The 19,862-nt window shown below is 46.9% G+C and overlaps 1 protein-coding gene across 1 annotated transcript in view; it reads left to right on the top strand.

Annotated features, from left to right (window-relative positions):
* Positions 1-88: 88 nt before the first annotated feature.
* The window catches only part of LOC139049519 (uridine 5'-monophosphate synthase-like), a 49,941-nt gene continuing 30,167 nt past the window's right edge, over positions 89-19,862 (top strand). Inside the window, exons 1-5 of the mRNA XM_070525052.1 lie at positions 89-412; positions 532-630; positions 1,619-1,780; positions 8,988-9,091; positions 14,227-14,368. Of these exons, the coding sequence (XP_070381153.1) occupies positions 281-412; positions 532-630; positions 1,619-1,780; positions 8,988-9,091; positions 14,227-14,368 (639 nt within the window). The 5' untranslated portion in view covers positions 89-280. The remainder of the gene's footprint in view (positions 413-531; positions 631-1,618; positions 1,781-8,987; positions 9,092-14,226; positions 14,369-19,862) is intronic.

Raw genomic sequence — 19,862 nt, forward strand, 5'->3', positions numbered from 1 at the left:
ATGCCAACGATCCGTTCGACCGCGTCGACGTCCACATCTGTTTGCAAGTCCAAGTTTTTCGCACGTGACTCGCGCCTGGGTGCCTGGGTCCGCTTCGCAAACTGCGCGGGATATCTGTAGCGGGTCCCCTGAAGACGATTTGCTTAAGCACATTGCTGGGCCCCATCGCGCTACTGATCGAGCCGTCGCCTGTGTACGTAACACTGTTGATGTCCAGTTGTGACGCTCTGTTCGTGCCGATCAACATCGACGAGCCCGTTCACGTGTCCTGCCTGTGATCATGGGAGAAACTCTGGCGTGCGAGTTGGTTGACGCCGGAGCCGTCAAGTTTGGCACCTTCACGCTGAAGAGTGGCATAACCTCTCCGTTCTACGTGGACCTCCGAGTATCCGTGAGCTACCCGAAATTACTTGTATGTATACTTCAACTTGTCGACCTAGCATGGATATTACAAGTAGGCATGGTAGGATTCTTGCTGTGCAGCCGACTTCCACTTGAAAAAGAAATAAAAACCTCCATTTCACGTTTCAGCATGACATCGCCGATGCTGTCGTCGCCAAGATCCAAGAAGACAACATCGAGGGCGACCTTCTGTGCGGGGTTCCATACACGGCGCTTCCCATTGCTACGGTGAGGTCACACAGGTGTACGGTGCTACAGACTTATGTGGCGCTTTTCGAGAGATTTGGTGTTTGCTAGACTTCCCTGATGTTTTGACGGACTTTATTATTGCTTTTGCAGAATGGGATAGCTGTTGCAGGTCATAGCATTGCAAATTTTCGACGTGGACGCATTCATTTCTCTAACGCTTTTGGAAAGCTTCTCCATAACGTCAAGGTTTAGCATTGTCGAAGGTGCCTGTTCAGCTTTCTGGCGCCCTAACGCTATGGGCGTGAAAATGCCGTGTTTCCAATAATTTCGTTACAATCAAGGATCATATATTCTAAAGCTCTCATCTGTGCAACATGTAGCGGCACTGCGTCTCTGGCTGTTCATGCCTTTTAATAAAGTATTTTGAGAATAAATTTCGAGACAAACCGCATGACTGTGGTCACCATATGTTGGACGAATAGTTGTGAAAATAAATTTCAGGTCAAACCGTATGACTGTAATCACCATATATGCTGGACTAGAAATGTTTGACCATAGCCTATTTTAAGCAAGACATCTAATTCCTGGTTCCTGTACTACTTGTGACATAACTATTTAACAGTGTTATGCACCAACTAAGCTGGAATCATAATGCAGCTACAGCAGTCCAAAGAAGGTGCAAGCATTAGTTGTGGAAAAAAGCATTTGGAGAAAAGCCTGCGGTAATCAACTTCGATGGTTTGACCAGTGCAAATGACCTTGCAGAGAATTACAGATGCGAGTAACTTCAGTACTTGGTGTTGCAATAAATCCCTTGAAGAGGAGGCCATCGACTAAATTCTTTACAAACTTTTATGCTGAGAATCACAAAAGCGACTTCACTGAGATACTTGAACAGACATCTAACTTACAAATCAGTGCAGATGAGTGCAAATAATGTTTGCATTTATTTTGTACATCCAAATCTAGGTCACTGTTGATGATGCACACAAGTAATCTTGCATTTGGTGACCACTTGCTTGCGCAGTGTGTGTCGATGGCAACGGAGCAACCAATGGTAATGGTCCGCAAAGAAGTCAAGGCATACGGCACGAAACGCCCAATTGAGGGAAACTTCCATCCTGGCCAGAAGTGCATCATTATCGAGGATATTGTCAGCAGTGGATCTAGCATCATTGAGATTGCTCAGGTGTGTTGGTGTGGCTTCTAATACATGGGAATGTGTTGTGCATATTGACTAACATTGTGTTGCCGAGAGTCTCCAGAAACCCGCTTTTGTTGGTGTTAGGTTTTCAGGCAAGCCCGAGCAGTCTAAACTAGAGGAAAGAGTGACACTAAACCAGTTTATGTCAATAAGGTACTTATTGGAAACTATGCTCATTCATTTGTCAAAGAAGGGTTGATTATTATGCCCTATTTCATACTTAGGAGGCCGCGCTGTGGAAGCTACTCACGTAAGGCAGTCATAGAAGTCTCACTCAGCATGTTTTACAGCGGAGTTTTTTTTTTAATCCACGATGCTTTCTGTGGAATAACTACTTCACATACTGCAACTTGTGGATGTAAAGTTATGTCAGGTCACATATTATTATTATTATTATCACACATGCATTTTTGTGCTTCCAAAATGTAATGTACAGTCGCGGACAGAATAAAATGGACCACTGGATCTCCGAAAACGTTCAATTCCCGAGCAGCCTGTCGCAGTAACCAGTAAAACTGCCCACGACAACGTTGTTAGCATATTCTAGTCGAGGTCCAAAATGCAAATACCAGATTGCGTTGTGAGGTTGCGGAGATATTCAGCTTTTTCTTAGATTCCATGGTCCGTAATATCCTGTCCGCGACTGTACTTTACTGGGTGTTTCACGAAATGCTTTTAAAATTCCTTCAAAACAGGGAAGATGAGATAATTAAATTATTTCCTTTTGATTGCTCTTACCACACACCGATACACTTGAAAAATGACCTAAGGTAGTAATTAGACAAGTAATTAGGAATGTTAGACTAATTAACCTTTTTTAACGAAGAAAGCCTGGGATTGATCCCAATGGAAGACATGAAGCATGCCATCGTAGGAGCTCATAACCATTTCCAGAATAGACCTTTTTATGGCATGCGAGCATGCCATAAAATGGGGGCAGAATGTGAAAACACCCATCTACTTTGATTCATGTGCATGTAAAGAACCCAAGGCTGTCCAAATTTCCGGAGTCTCCCACTATGGCGTGCTGCATAATCAAATTGTGGTTTTGGCACGTAAAACCTCAGATTTTTTTTTTTGCTTTCCTCCTGCGTCTAATGAGCACCTGTCAGCAGTGTTAAATGAAGCAATTTTGCCAAGGTGACCCATGTTACTGCCTAATTCAAACAAGAATGTCTTCTTTGTTGTTTAGCTGCGATGGCCTTTCATCTCTTTGTTATGCCGACCGTCTAGTGATCCCGCATGCCACTGCTTTTCTTTTTTTTTACAGCTGAGCTGAGAACCTCGTTCACCTGTTTAGTGTGCACACCCTTCCACTCTGAATAATTGTGGGTGACGGCCAAAACTGAAAATTAGGTGTAATAAACAATCTGCAGATTCAATACTAAACTTGGCAGTATGTTCCACAGCTGCAGAGGCAACTTTCAGGCAGACTTGTTTTATGGTCCACCTTGTTTAGTATTACGTTTTTGACAAGTGAGCATTAGTTGATTTTTCTATGTGAGGTATAGGGAGAGAAGATCACTTCAGAGTTTTTCACACAATTTTATTAAAGGATAACAAAAACAATTATTTTCGTTCTGTCCTTGTTATGCGATAATGTCATGTTCGTCATTTCTTAAATGTCCAGCGCCACGTCTGAGAGGGAAACGTAAAATTTTTTAGTGTGCTGTGCAAAGTGCTCTGATGAAGCATATCTCTTCGTTTTGATTGCAAAGAAAATGCCCACCTAATGTTTTCTCATTTAATGCAGCTGATTAGATTGACTTTCAAAGAGATTGTCACCACAAAGCACCAACCCACTTCACTTGTGATCAATTTTCTCAAATGAGAACGGTATTGCAAGCTACTAGCTCTGGTTTCAGGGGATTGCAACACAGAACAATATTGGGAGTACCCAGGCCATCAATTCAATCTTAGAACAATGTCTTCTTATGAAATAGAAGGAGTATAGGCAAAGCTTCCTTTCTTCTTTCTTTAGAAATAAGAATAAATGAGTAACCAACCGGCAAGCACCCTGGCTGTTTCTAAAACCTCGCAATGTGTGTGCGTTTCTCTTATCACACCACTGCGGCAGCAGAAGAGGCACAAATACCTTTTCTTTTAGGAAGCCATGATCTCTTTGTTTACATGCCACACAACAGCATGGCATTCTGTGAACAAACTCTTCAACAATGGAGGTGATATGTTTACTCCCCTCAAAAGGGGGCAGCTGTTTTGACCACATAGACTGTGCTATTTCCTTTCTATTTCTTGCATAGAAATACAAATGTAGATGCTTGTAGGCATGTGTACTTATGTCGTCAGGAGCGCCAAGAAAGAAGCGCTGCATTGTTCTCTCTTTTCTTTCTTTTTTTTTTTTTTCGTACTCCCATGGTGCCAACACGGCAAAAGGGCACCTGGGCTAGCCCACTCGCTCGACGCATACTCTTTCCTCATGGTGCGCCGTGTGCCTATGGCGCACGGTGGGATTGCCCATAAAAGGTCTATTTCAAGAAGTTTACGCTGCCGATGCTTGCAGCCCAATGAAAACTGGCTAATTTGACACAGCAAAATGAAACTGAACAGCCGAAGATAATTGCCACAATTGCCATGCCCTTAACGGACACCCATGAGTGACGAGACTGCTTGGGCCTCACCTACGGGCGGGCATCAAGCGAGGGTCCCCGTCGAGCCGTCATCTGAATCGCTTCCTGCTCGCTTGATGGGGAGGCACAAGCAGTTACGTCACTCGTGAGCATCCACGAAGGCCATGACAGTTGCCCTATTCGTGTGTTCGATTCCATTTTTATGTGCGAAATTAGCCGTTATTCATTACGGTGTATACATTTGCAGCATAAGCTTTCTGCGATTCTGGAAACGGTTATGAGCTGCTCGGATGGTGTGCTTCAAGTCTCCCGTTGGGATGAATCACATGGCTCTTCTGGTTACAAAAGTTGGTATAGCTTGCGTAATTACTTGTCTAATTACTACATTGAGTCATTTCGAGTGCGCGATTCTGTGGCAAAAGCAATCAAGTGGAAATAGTTTAATTATCTCATCTTCCCTATATTTAAGGAATTTTGCAATAACTTATTGTTTTTGTTGTGAGCCCAGGGGGTATGCTGTTGCTGCTGCGACTGAAAGCGTGTTATTCTGCTTGTTCGGAGGTAAAGAGATAGAGATCTCTGTTGCCGTCAGTGCCATAGTTAAGTCATATCGTGCAGCAATCATACAGCTCAATGTAATGTGAGTGTTCAATAACGTGAGTGAGTAATGTGACACACCATTTTTAGTAGCGATTGTCAGCAGTGAGAGGTATTTCTAGCCACGACCGCTGGATTAAAAAAAAAAAAAACTGTGCGACCTGCCATGTGAGGCGGGCTGCTATGGGAGCGAACGTGACAGCCGTAGTTGTATTCTCGGCCGCTTGGCTGGGCCGGACGGTGCTAGCTCTCAGGGATGGGATGCGTCGGTTTCCACGGGCAACGGTGTTCGAAGTGCGTTCCTCACGCACTTTCTATGCCGATCCGAGACCACAGTCCCCGACTGGCAGCGCCGCGGCGGATGACAGCGTTTTCGATGCATGCGGCAGGCTGCACCTTTTTTTTTATCCAGTGGTTGTGGTCTAGTCTTCGTAGCATTGCCTGCTATTTACACGTGAAGCTCAATATAATAAAACATTGGATATAACAAAGTAAATTAAAAACATCTCACTGATATCAGCAAGCAACAAATACAAGCTTATAACGAGCATCAGATATGATAAAGCTATTTTTGTGTCAGATACGACTTTGTTTTAATGAGGCTGAACTGTATAGAAAGAGAGTGCAGTGGAGGATATGAAGGGCGAAACTTTTCTGTTCTAAATGTCTCGCCAAATCCTCAGTACTGGTACATCAGCATAACGTCGGGTTTTTAAGGCATATTTTTGTGTATTGTGTAGAATAGTCTGCTTTTATATCATGCACAATTAGGTGTGGCTACATTCCTGAAATGTTCGCTTCATATAGTGTCATCTTGCTGTGGGCTAGATGCTTTATCATAAATGTAAACTGGAACAGCCCAACAAAACAAAGATAACAGCTCATGCATCCACCACCGCAGGACAGGCACTGATTGCCAAGTGCGTTTTAACTAAACCAAAGCTGGGCTTTTTGCAATCTCTGTCCAGCTCAATCTTGTGTACTCAAAACAGTATCAGTTACAGTCTTTTGAGGAAATGGCATGTTTAGAATGAGTGTAACTGATATTGTCCAGTATGTGGGTACACATGCTGGACAGAGATTACAAAAAGCTGGCATTCTTTCAATAGGGCGCACTTGGCAGTCAGTGCATGTCCTGCGTGTTTGCATCGCCGTCCCTGTTTGCGTGAGTTGTTTCAGCTTATGTCAACAACACTCTCATTGTTGTAAGGCAACATTTGTCTGATGTAATATTTCACTGCTGCAAAGCGCATGCGCATGTGTCACAACATTTCCTGTGCTGTGTTCTCGAGAATAGATCACGCTTTGCCAGACGTTATTTGTTCTGGTTTTTATTTTTCTCATAACCTTTACTCAGGTCGTCTAGAGCACTGTGCACAACATTGCAAGTGGCTGGGTTTGCCATTCAGACATCAGAATACAGTTAAACTTTGTTGTAACTTCGTTACAACAAAGTTTAACTGTATTCGACAATATTAACGATTGATAACTTTATTAACGATTGGCAACTTTTTATTAACGATTCGACAACTTTAACGACAATAATTTTATTATATTGTCACATAGTGGTGACGGGGGAAGAACACAGCAGCAGAAGTGTGAACGACGAAGCTATCGCATCATTGGGCAAACGTGTGCCCTCAAAAACGGGCTACACTCAAGGAAAAGCAATAGTAGCAAACACAGTCGGTGATCGTCGAAAATCTCATCTGCTGGCCAATCGTGTCGGCTTCTGTAGATGAGTTGTCGAAGTATCTGTAGTAATTGCTGGTGCCCACGTGTCTTCCAGAAAGTACCACGCAATTCAGATCGCGTGCACAATCGTATTACACCAGCTTTGGTGACAACAGACAACAGATATAACCATCGATTACATTCCACTAAGTTCCGATCATGCAGGCGCGCCTCGCACTAAGCAATAACTTTAAGTGGTTGGTGGAATGCAGTCCTAGAGGAAAGGATAAGTGAGTGCACGTTTCAATATCTGATATTTGTTGCATGATTATATTGGCAAGAAACAATTTCGATTTACTTTGTTGTATCCGATAATTAGTTACATCCAGGTTTGTTAAGTTGAAGTTCAACTTTAAATGCCATCAGCGAGGTGCAGTCACTGTTTATTATTCGAACACCAGGTGCTGACAGATGCACAGTTAACATTGTTTGAGTCTAACAAAAGAGCGCCCCATGTGACTCACGTGTGGTTTCTCAAGGGCAGCATTTGTTTCTGAAACAGGGACCAGCCAGGACAGCTACGGGAAGCAAACAGACAATGTCATTGCTTGTATGGATGGAATTATTATGCATGACCAGCATCTTGCGCATTGCGTTGCTCATTAAAAATGCTCGCCCACAGGAACAATGTGGAGGATGCGACTCAACAGGGATCGTGGTGGCATTCTAGGGAACCTCTCCTACACCTGCGTTTAGCATTCTGTCGTGCAGTGAGATAATCGCCTCAAGAGGCATTGTGAGTGCAGTCAACAACAAAAGCTTACGGGACGCAGGATTTGCGAAACAGTCGAGCGCATGCGAAGCCAGGACACGTAGCCTTGAAATAAAGTTTTCAGTTTGCATTGTTTTTGCTAGCTTAAATTGACATTAAATTGACAGAGCAGCAATTCACTATTGTCGTGGAACTCACGTCTGAAATGTTTGTGCCTAACTGTACACAATCCTGATGCATACTTAGTGTCCTTAGGTGTCAGACATGCAGCATTTAAGTTACGTAAAAAAAAAAAAAAAACGGTGCACCCACTGTGGTCGCTAAGCGGCTATGACATTCTGCTGCCGAGCATGAGGTTGCAGGTTCAACTCCTGGCAGCAGCAGCCACATTTCAATAAGGGTGGAATGCAACATATGCTCATGTACCTAGGTTTAAGTGCTTGTTAAAGAACCGCAGCCGATCAAAGTTAATCTGGAACCCCCCGCCATGGCATGCTCCTGGCCTGTGCGTTGGTTTGGGAGGAAAAAGCCTGTCGTGCGGGACGCGAGCGCGGCTGCAAAATCAGCAGATAGAAGCGAGTAGTGCATCCCTGAAAAGCAAGCGAAAACGGACTTTATTTTTGTGTTTGTCCAGCCTCTACGGCTCGATTGCGCACCCTCGCGCCACTTCCCTTTCCCGCACACAACGCGATAAGATTTTACAGAGTCAAAAAGGGAAACGGTATCTGGCTGCTGCTGTGCGACCGTGAGGCCGCCACAAGCGCATAATTTGAATTTGAAACAAAAGTTTCTGAGGTGACTTTCTGTGTCTCCTCCTTCGCACAGTTTTGCTGTGCTCTGGAGCTATTTTGCTTAATTGACATGCGTGGTTGTTCACTTGCGCAGACTTGAACATGGGTGATGCTAAACGGCTAGGTCATTATGGAGTGCCATGTTTTCTTTTAATGCGAGAGCATTATTTGCCTACTCGCACCCACTTTGGCCTCGCTGAATATCTGTGCGGCCTCCAAATGATGATTGCATAAAAAAAAAATTTAAAAATTTGGTCACTTGCAAGAAACTGAGCTCAGGCCTGCAGTTTGGTAAGCTAGTTACCACCCTCAGTGTTATGCTAACAGCTGACAAAGGGATGCAAAATTGTACGTATCATGCTTCAGCACCTGACATCCCATGATAACTGTCTCGCGTACGAACTTGATAAAGTAAACAACGTTGTAACAGACGTTGCATAAAGTATGTTTGTGAGTGTTGTGCAAACGCTCTCTCATAACTTGGAGAAACATCTTAGATGGGTTCTGCTTGAATTTTTTTTTAGCTTAAGCTAAAGGCTTAAGCTTTTTAGCTTAAGGACACCTTCAAGTGAGCTTGTGCTGGATCAGTTGGTTGTATTGCTTCTTCTAAGTAGTGGACCTTCGTAAAAGCAATGCAAGCTTCGATTGTCTCATTGTCCTGCTCTGGGTGCACGCTTCCTGCGCCACAAAGCCCTCTTGTTTCAGTGGGGAACTATAGTTTACTGAAGTACTCACAGCTGATTAACTTAAGAGCGTGGCATGGTTTGCAGGCGCTTTCCACAGCTGGCCTGGTGGTGACCGACGCTGTGGTGTTTTTGGACCGTGAACAAGGTGGAAAAGAGAACCTGCTCAAGTGGAACATTCAGCTACACAGGTAAGGTTCCTGCTTTGTCTGGGTTGGGTGTTCTCTTTCTTAACACCAGAAAGCCCAAACACTTTTCCACATAAAGAAAGAAATTAGAAAAACTCATTCACACTTATTTTTGATTATGGAGAGAACATTCATGCAAGCAAAACAATAAAATGTTTTCTGACAGAAAAGTTATTAATATGTATACAATTAATCGTAGTGAAATCTCTGTAAATGGGAATTGCGTACTTGTAATTGCCTCTTAAATGCAACAGCCTTATCTATATTAGTTGGTTCTGTATTTGGGCAATGTGAAAAATGTTTTTTTAATTGGAACCAAAATTTCTGCAACTCTCTGTAAACGGAACCAAAGAATCCATGATAGAGTGCATAAGCGCGACTGAATGAGGACGCAGAAAGAAACAGACGTACAGAGACTGTGCTATCTCTGTGTATCTGTTTCTTTCTACATCCTAGTTCAGTTGCGCTTATGCACTCTATCATGGATTCAAACCAACTAGCCCACCAACGTGTTTTAACCAAAGAAGCAAGATGTTAAGGACTTTTCCAGAAAAGGGAAGGATCTGAAGCGTAATTTTTGTGACACCTGCCTTCTGTCCAGAAAACCATCTTTAACACGCGGGGGCAAAATCTCAAGCAAGCAGAACTTTGATAGCTTTTTAAGGCACACCATGTACAGACCTGGACAGCTTCGTGGCGCCACCACTCCCCCCGTAAACAACCAAAATAAGGACAACCAAAATTTCCGACGCCTGAACAGTAGGTCGTTCAATAATTTTAGACTCGGCCCTGCATGAACTTATTCAGCCACCGACTTGAGCAGTAAAAGCTAAGTTTTGACACGTTGCCAGCACCTCCTCAAAACTGAAACTGGTGCCACCTAGTCAATCCAGTAGCCGTTGACCATGCTCAAACCACGGGAGAGACTAGCTGCTACATCGACTTCTTTATGCTGAAAGGCCAACTGCAAGGAAGTTTCACTTGGGCTAAATTGACTATAAATGCATAGCATGTACTATCATTGTAACCTTGGCTCTGCAGTAAAACACGCTGTGCAGAGGAAGGCCTAACACACCTTTCCTGTCCCAGCTTTCAGAGCGTGCACCGCACCACAGCAGGCAAGTGTGATGCAGACCAGTCAATGCACACAAAGCATGTAAACTGCACTTTGATGAAGCTGCACAGGCTACATTTCGCGAGTATGGTGGAAAATCAGCTTGCCAAACACTTTCTCAGGATGACTATAAGTACTATAAGTTGCAATGGTGCACGAAAAGCAAATGTACGTTGTATTCAAGGGCATTATTCTTGAGCGATTATTTCCCATGGTACATCATCTTTGAGACATTTCATGCGTCTCCAGAGTGTCCGCGTCGAAGTTGACCAATGACAGCCTTTCTGACACTGCTCCAAAAACACTGCCAGCAGGAAGTGCATTTGTCACAAAGGAGAATGCAGCGTGACAGCCATGGTGTAGGTGCGGCGCCAAGCGATCCTGAAATGCGATGCCGCCACGGCGAAACGGGTGAAAATTTACCGTGGCCAGAGTCCGGCTGTGGCTTTATACGCACTTTGTGATGAGTCTCAACCGCATTTCATTCTGTACTACAGATGGCAGTAGTTCACTCGGTTTAAGGTAGGTAGCTAGGTTAAAGGCATGGATCTGGTGTTTCCAGAGTGCCAGGCAGCGGCCGGCAAAGCTGGGTAAGCCATGTCTGTGGCACTAAGATCGCTAAATTTTGCTCTCTATAAAATTCAGCACGTTATACATGTCCTGCAGCAGCATGGTGATTGGTTGTCATCCAGCAAAAGCACACAAGTGCATGGCGAACAAGCACTTTGTTTTTTGTCAAAGGCGCAAACTCAGCTTGCTCGCTTCAGTGAAGCCAAACTAGATAGGTCAGCATGCTGCTAATTAACCAACCTAGCGGGCGACGCACTCTGCTCCAGCGGCTCAGGCGTGAGATAGGACATGTTTTATTTCCACGCCAGCAATGCTAGACTGTAGAGCATCCAATCTTCGCTGACGTAGCATAACTGCGCTCTAACACTGCTCTAACTTTTGGCTGAAGAGTTTGCAACAATTCGCAACTCGCCTGAGCTGCAGAAAGCGCCACCTGCCATTCCTTTTGCAACATCTGGCCATGATGAGAGACTTACTGCCTCAGGGCCAAGAGTGTGAAACCACGCAAGGTGAGCTGAACTCTTTTCAGTCTCCCAAAGTGCACATTTCCATTTGCGACTTTGCCCCAGCTGTGCGGAACACTGCAGCCTGTTTTTTGATGCCCGCCTTGGTTGACGAAGGCAATAATAAATGCCTTCATTTAACACTCGTGCATGTTCTCTCCCTTTGGCATGATCCTGTGGTGGTTGCAACTTATTGCAATATTTGGGCTAAGGCTGACAGCTCTGACTGATATGGCTGCCAGTCAGTCGGGAAACTGGAGCAACTGCCAGTCCTGTTGGCCTAGTGCGATCCAGAATATGGACCGATCGCACTTGCAGATTGAGCCCCTGTATTTTCAGTGTGCCTGACCATTCCAAAGTGAGTGGCCGAGCCGGCACCGTATTTTGCCTGGCACTCCTGGAGGTTCTATGTTGAATGGTCCAGCCTGCAAGGTGGCATTGAGAAGCCACCCAGGTGCAACTTGCCACCATGTGTCCACGAGTCAGTAAGCATCAGTGAGACCAAGCAAAAGGCAAGAAGTGCTCTTGATGGCTACCTAGAAGTGCCACGTCTGCACAGATCCATCCACGTCCTACTTCTCAGGGGCCCTGTGGAAAAAATGTAGGGACAGGCCTGCACTAAGAATAAACGTAATTGGCTCTTTGTGCCATTTTAAGGGCAGATGATTAATAGCACCTTTCACCAGGCCATAGATATGTCTCTGCCTCCTAGCATAGGTTTCATGTTCTCTGTATGTGGTGAGTTTTCTCTCAACAAAGGCCATCAACAGCCTCTCCTGCACCGACAGCGAGCCACTGGACATAAGGAGGATAAAATAACCCCAAATCATGACCAGCAGCACTGCACAACTGTGGAAGAGCTGATATGGCACACCAAGTCAGATCTGGAATTTGCTTGATGGCTGCTGGCAGCAGAGGCGGGGACCATGCAGAAAGCCCCGAAGCATCAAAATTGTCATAGAAGACTCCTGACAATGCACAACTATCATCATCATGCAGCATCCCAGCATGACCCTGCCAGGACCAGATCAGTGCAATGGAAGACAAAGGCTGCTCCCTGATTGACGTGGACTTCATTGTCTTGGTGGTGGAGTAGTCGGCCCCCTTCGGAAAAGCCCCGTGCGACGGTGGCCCTTTTGCGGCCATAGGGTGATAATGAGGTAGGATGTGAGGATCCGCATGGACGTCGATATCTCAGGAGCAGCTGCACTCGGTTACCATGCAGCGGTTGCGCGTGCATCATAAAGAAAATTGCATGGGGAGAGGGCGCACTCACCGCTTTGTCTGCCTTTCACGCCTTGCTGCAGCCAAGGCACCTACTTTCCTTTTTTTTTCTGTTTCGTGGAAGTGAAAAGACTGCTACTTTTCACAAGCTTTTGGAGACTCGTACATGCCATTCCCCCGATGCCACTTGGCCTTTAGGCTGAAGGGTTTGCATTCAGCCACAGCTTGTCTCAGCCGTGGAGGCTACTGCCCTGTAGAACGCTTGCAGTGCGTGGCCATCGTGAGCAACTTACTGCACCTGGGCCAAGAGCTTGGGGTGATAATAAACGCCTTCAGTCTGAAAGACTTATGCCTGTCTATTGAATCCCGGCCACGGCGGCCGCATTTCGATGGGGGCGAAATGCGAAAACACCCGTGTGCTTAGATTTAGGTGCACGTTAAAGAACCCCAGGTGGTCAAAATTTCCGGAGTCCTCCACTACGGCGTGCCTCATAATCAGAAAGTGGTTTTGGCACGAAAAACCCCAAATATTATTATTATTATTATGCCTGTCTATTGGGCTGAACCTGCCATGGTTGCAACTCCTTGCAAATCACGGGCTAGGGACGACAACTCTGACTTTTAGGGCTGCGGGGATAGCTTTGGCGAGTGTGTGCCACTCTTCTGGCCTGGTGATTATCAGAGAAGGGACCAATCGCACGTGCAGATTAAACCCCTGTAAACTGTAACAACCGATGTATGGCACCATGGTCTATTTGTATGTGCAGAAATGGTTGTACGGACACATTCAGGTTTGCATGACCGCTATCGCTGTGCACAGAATTAGAGAAATTTCATAACATAGCCCAAGATGGCGGCACACGTGAAACAAAATGAAAAGGAACTGGAAGCAGTGTCTTGTCAGATTCAACAATTGTTACTGCCAAATGTGTTTTAAAAAGAATAGCCAGAAACATTTCATTGAGCCACGTGGAAAAGTTGTTTTTATAGACAGGGAAGAAGTTGAAGAAAACTGCCATGGTGAATAACTTCAAAAGGGAGAAGACGTACTATTTATTGTAGCAGATCACACAAAGAAAGTAAGGCAAGGTAAGATCTATTTGACAACTATACGTTTATTAGGAAATCATGGGAGATTTATGAACAATATGATCTTTATTGTTCATACTATAAGTTTCACATCTTTTTCTTATAAACATTTAGTTGTCAGAGAGGACTTGTCTTGTCTTCCTTTCTTTGTGTGTTGTTTCTTGTGTGCATGCGCAATAGATACATTCCAACTCAATCGGCCTGCTATTCTTTCAAAGGGGACAAAGAAGCAACGCAGTGTGCTATTTCAGCAGAAAATAGGCAGTTTTTCAGAGCTCTAAAGCGGGGCCAATGATGACTCGGTGTTGTCCAATATAAGGTCAATGTCTCCAGTGTGACCCATTAGTCAATGTAGTGTATGTTTGCCAATGCAGCCAACGTTTAGTCTTTATTGGCCCTGGTTGTTCTGTCTTTTCACTAAGGAGGCTTCTTTCTTTTCCCTTGGATGCACTGTTCAGCATTGTTCAGCGAGCATATGAATAGCATATAGACAAAAAAAAGCAATAAGTATATGCTCTGTGTGTTGTTTCTTGCTATCCCCCCCCCCTTTTTTTTGTGCCTTGAGCGTGACACCATCTGATTTCATAGTCACTGCCTTGTTGAGGACTTGGTGACAGTGGTTGTGAATGATGATGCAGCATCTTTCGCATCACGACCATCATGAAGAAGCTGGTGGCCAAGAAGCGCCTGAGCGAGGAAATGGCCAACAAGGTGGCTGCCTTCGTGCAAACAGTCAAGGCGCCCCTGGTGCCTTCCCTCGTTTTGCCTTCTCCCAGCAAGGTTGGTCACGTGTGAGTTTACTGTTGGGTTTAGTTTGTTACACAGTCATTTAGAATGGAAGACAAACTTAGGAACAGGAATAGGAAGACAAACTTATCGTGTCTATCTTTCTTGTTTTTTTGGGAGCCAGGGAAGTTGGTTAGAGGCCATGTGCATGTCGTTGACCTTTGACGGCTCCTCATCAAGCAAGATCCTAACTTCCGAGACAAAAGCCTTTTTCAAAACTTCCCGTTTGCCTGTCTTGCTCCATGTGCCCTGACCCTATGCCTACAACTTCCCAATCTGGCCACTCGTGTAAATTTAAATCCAGTCCATTACAGTTTTATTTAAGAGTACTGAATGTGAAAATATGAGTTAGCTTGGATTCAAGTCGAACCTTTGCATGCCGCGTCCCAATACAATTGCCACAGTGAGCCCGTGGCGACAACAGAGTATGATGATGTGTGAGCTATTGCCTCAGAGCTTCTCCAGTTGTGCATTCATACAAATTAGTTATGACTAGTATTGTTATTATGTTGACATTGTTGTGCCTACTCCTTTTTCCTGGTCAGCTCGCATTTGAGGAAACGATGAGCTTCCTTTATCAGCTTGTCATCGAGGCAATCATTGAAGCATCTATAACCACACTGGTGGTGAAATGGTAAGGCCTCATGTGCGGGAGGTCCTCGGTTCGAATCTCAGTGCTGCTGAAAACCCACCACCTTTTCTTATGGGTAAAGATGTACCTCGATCTGGAATTTGGTTGTTTATGTAGGTTCTCATCTCGAAAGGAGGCCCTCTTAAGATTTACGAAGGTCTCTGGGCACCCCTTGTCCCACTGCAGCTTTGGTGAAATAGTCCAGCATCCGGCACTGCTGTGGGAGGCAGACAAGAGCTGCCGTTGGTGCTCGGCAACTACGGGGAGCTCCTGATGCTTGGAAGGACACCCACCTATTGGGAAGTTGGCAGCATCTGAGCGCAGGACTCCTTCTTACTGCAGCAATGGCCTAGTGATAGAGCATCAGCTTTGTACGGCGGAGGTGCTGGGCTCAAATCCTGGTGCCACCGGAAGCCCACCAATTTTTCTAATGGGTAAAGATGTCTCCAGGCCTGGTGCTCAGCTACTTGTGGGTGTTCGAAACTCGAAAAAGGGCCCCATGGAGATTATGTACATAGTCTCTGGGTGGCCTTTGTCCAGCCACGGATGACCTTGTTGAAAAGCGTCTGCCACGCCTGTGAGAGGCAGACTAGAACTGCCGCCAATTACCTACCCGTAAAATAGGTACACGCATGCTCCCGGCCAGGTGCTCCGCCATTATGGGACCTTAATGCTTGGAAAGGGGTTGTTTGTCCTGAGCCTGAGGCTGTTCCTACATAATAGGTCCATTGGGATGCTACGTGGGAAATGACCGCCATGGGAGTGGCCCAAGTTTCCTTTTCTTTGGGGGGGGGGGGGCTCACAAGGGTTACAAAAGGATTTTGAAGGTGCAGGCTCCTTTCCCGTGTGCATCCCCCCTGAAGAAAGCCAATCGCCGGGACGTGTGTATGCTTGGGCCCCTTTTTCGACAAACCAGAGGGTTCGCAGCGGCAGTAGGAATCGAACCTACGACATCCCGCAGCTGAAGTGGGCGCTCTACCACTGGGCCACAGCTACTGTAAATTCAAGTGAATATTGTCACGTGGTGGTGACGTTGAATAAGACAGTAGCAATACTGTGAACAAGAAAACTAACTTTTATTGGGCGAACCTGTGCCCACAAAACAGGCTACACTTATAGCGCAACGATAGCGGCGAACACGCTCGGCGATCGTCGAAAATCTGATCAGCGGGTCAAGCGCGTCGGCTTTTATAGATCAGTCATCGAATGTTCCAGATTAACTGATGGGACCCGCGTGTCTTCCACAAAGTTCTACACCATTCGTGTCACGCGATGAAATCTGATAACACAAGGTTCGGCGACAACAGACACGCGGATAGAAGCGTCGATAACTTTCTAGAAACGTCGGATACATGCAGGTGCGTCCCTCGCTCTGCGATTACAGTTGTTAAGCGGCGAAACGTGGTTGCCCGATAAAGATAAGTACACGTGTCATTACCCCCCTCTTAAAAAGCATCGACCCGATGCTGCAAACAAACGAAAGTAACAAAGAAAAGCACTCGTATCAAAGAAAACAACAAACTAAGGAAGTTCATCAGCGTCCGTAAAATGGTTTAAGGCGCACCACGTGGACCACTTCAGATCGTGCGCGGCGCCGCTGTGAGTGCGAAATGCCGTCTGGCACGACCTCATAGTCTAGTGCGCCAATACGTCGGATGACCTTGTAGGGTCCGAAATAGCGTCGCAGCAGCTTCTCACTGAGTCCTCGCCGGCGTATCGGGGTCCATACCCAAACACGGTCGCCGGGCTGGTACTCGACGAAGCGTCGTCGGAGGTTGTAGTGTCGGCTGTCGGTACGCTGCTGGGTCTTGATCCGTAGGCGGGCGAGCTGTCGGGCTTCTTCGGCGCGCTGGAGATAGCTAGCGACGTCAACATTCTCTTCGTCAGTTACATGCGGCAGCATGGCGTCAAGCGTCGTCGTCGGGTTCCTGCCGTAGACCAGCTTGAACGGCGTGATCTGTGTTGTTTCTTGTACCGCCGTGTTATAAGCGAATGTTACGTACGGCAGGACGGCATCCCAGGTCTTGTGTTCGACGTCGACGTACATCGCTAGCATGTCGGCGAGGGTCTTATTCAGCCGCTCCGTAAGACCATTCATCTGCGGGTGGTAGGCCGTTGTCCTCCTGTGCCTTGTCTGACTGTATTTCAGAATGGCTTGGGTGAGCTCCGCTGTAAAGGCCGTGCCTCGGTCGGTGAGGAGGACTTCTGGGGCGCCATGTCGCAGCAGGATGTTTTCGACAAAGAATTTCGCCACTTCGGCTGCGCTACCTTTCGGCAGTGCTTTTGTTTCAGCGAAGCGGGTGAGGTAGTCCGTCGCCACGACGATCCACTTATTTCCGGTTATTGACGTCGGAAAGGGTCCCAGCAAGTCCATCCCGATCAGCTGAAATGGTCGGCAAGGAGGCTCGATTGGCTGTAGTAATCCGGCTGGCCTTGTCGGCGGTGTCTTGCGTCGCTGACAGTCTCGGCATGTTCTGACATAACGGGCGACGTCGGCGGTCAGGCGCGGCCAATAATACTTTTCTTGTATCCTCGATAGTGTCCGGGAAAATCCGAGGTGTCCAGCGGTCGGATCGTCATGTAGGGCATCCAATACTTCTGGACGAAGTCCTGACGGGACAACAAGAAGGTAATTGGCGCGGACTGGTGAGAAGTTCTTCTTCACGAGTAGACTGTCTTGAAGCGTGAAGGAAGATAATCCGCGCTTAAATGCCCTGGGGACAACGTCGGTGTGCCCTTCCAAATAATCGACGAGGCCTTTAAGCTCCGGGTCCGCTCGTTGTTGTTCGGCGAAGTCTTCCGCGCTTATTATTCCAAGGAAGGCGTCGTCATCCTCGTCATCTTGCGGCGGCGGGTCAATGGGGGCACGTGATAGGCAATCGGCGTCTGAGTGTTTTCGTCCGGACTTGTATGTTACAGTGATGTCGTATTCTTGTAGTCTGAGGCTCCACCGTGCCAGCCGTCCAGAGGGATCCTTTAAATTCGCTAGCCAACACAAGGCGTGGTGATCGCTGACGACTTTGAATGGCCTGCCATATAGGTAAGGGCGAAATTTCGCTGTAGCCCAAACGATGGCGAGGCATTCCTTTTCGGTTGTAGAATAATTGCCTTCCGCTTTTGACAACGACCGGCTAGCGTAAGCTATCACGTGTTCATGTCCATCTTTTCTCTGGACTAGGACGGCACCGAGGCCTAGGCTACTGGCGTCAGTGTGGATTTCGGTATCGGCGTGCTCGTCGAAGTGCGCAAGTACGGGCGGCGACTGCATGCGTCGTTTGAGTTCTTGAAATGCGTCGGCCTGCGGCTTTTCCCACTTGAACCCGACGTCACATTTAGTTAGCTGCGTCAGCGGCTCAGCGATGCGCGAAAAGTTCTTGACAAATCGCCTGTAGTAGGCACACATGCCAAGAAATCTACGCACTGCCTTCTTGTCGATGGGCTGCGGGAACTTTGCTATGGCCGCTGTCTTCTGCGGGTCGGGGCGGACTCCAGATTTGCTGATGACGTGGCCTAAAAATAGAAGCTCCTCGTAAGCGAAGCGGCACTTTTCCGGCTTCAGAGTAAGTCCTGATGACCTGATGGCCTCTAGTACTGTTGCAAGCCGCCTAAGGTGAACGTCGAAATTTCCGGCGAAGGCGACGACGTCATCCAAGTATACGAGACAGGTCTGCCACTTCAATCCTGCTAAAACCGTGTCCATCACGCGCTGGAACGTTGCAGGCGCCGAGCACAGTCCGAATGGCATAACCTTGAACTCGTAGAGGCCGTCTGGGGTGATGAAGGCGGTCTTTTCGCGATCTCTTTCGTCGACTTCTATTTGCCAATAGCCAGACTTGAGGTCCATGGACGAGAAGTATTTGGCGTTGCAGAGCCGATCCAATGCGTCGTCTATCCGTGGGAGGGGGTATACGTCCTTCTTTGTGATCTTGTTCAGACGACGATAATCGACGCAGAAACGCAGGGTTCCGTCCTTTTTCTTCACCAGGACAACAGGGGATGCCCACGGGCTTTTCGACGGCTGGATGATGTCGTCGCGCAGCATTTCGTCGACTTGTTCTCTTATAGCTTCGCGTTCTCGAGGCGAAACGCGGTAAGGGCTCTGACGGAGTGGTCGAGCGCATTCCTCGGTGATTATGCGATGCTTGGCGACTGGTGTTTGTCGAATCCTCGATGACGTCGAAAAGCAGCCTTTGTATCGTCGGAGCAGACTTCTGACCTCCTGTTGCTTAATCATAGGGAGATTTGGATTAATGTCGTAGTCTGGTTCGGGAACCACAGTCGTCGGGGTAGATGCGGCGGAATCCGAGAGGACAAACGCATTACTTGTTTCCAGAATTTCCTCGATGTACGCGATCGTCGTGCCCTTGTTGATGTGCTTGAACTCCTGGCTGAAGTTTGTCAGCAACACTTCAGTTTTCCCTTCATGCAGTCGAGCGATCCCTCTTGCGACGCAAATTTCACGGTCTAGCAGTAGACGTTGGTCGCCTTCGATGATGCCTTCTACGTCAGCGGGTGTTTCGGTGCTGACCGAAATAACAATGCTGCAGCGAGGCGGGATGCTCACTTGCTCTTCGAGCACACTCAAGGCGTGGTGACTACGAGGGCTCTCCGGCGGTATCGCATGATCTTCCGACAGTGTTATTGACTTCGACTTCAGGTCGATGACTGCGCCGTGTTGGTTGAGGAAGTCCATACCGAGAATGACGTCTCGTGAACACTGTTGGAGGATAACGAAGGTGGCAGGGTAAGTCCGGTCATGAATGGTTATTCTTGCCGTGCAGATCCCAGTCGGCGTGATGAGGTGTCCTCCAGCGGTTCGAATCTGAGGGCCTTCCCATGCGGTCTTAACTTTCTTCA

Source organism: Dermacentor albipictus, chromosome 9, assembly GCF_038994185.2.
Source record: "Dermacentor albipictus isolate Rhodes 1998 colony chromosome 9, USDA_Dalb.pri_finalv2, whole genome shotgun sequence".
In the NCBI taxonomy this organism is placed as follows: Eukaryota; Metazoa; Arthropoda; class Arachnida; order Ixodida; family Ixodidae; genus Dermacentor; species Dermacentor albipictus.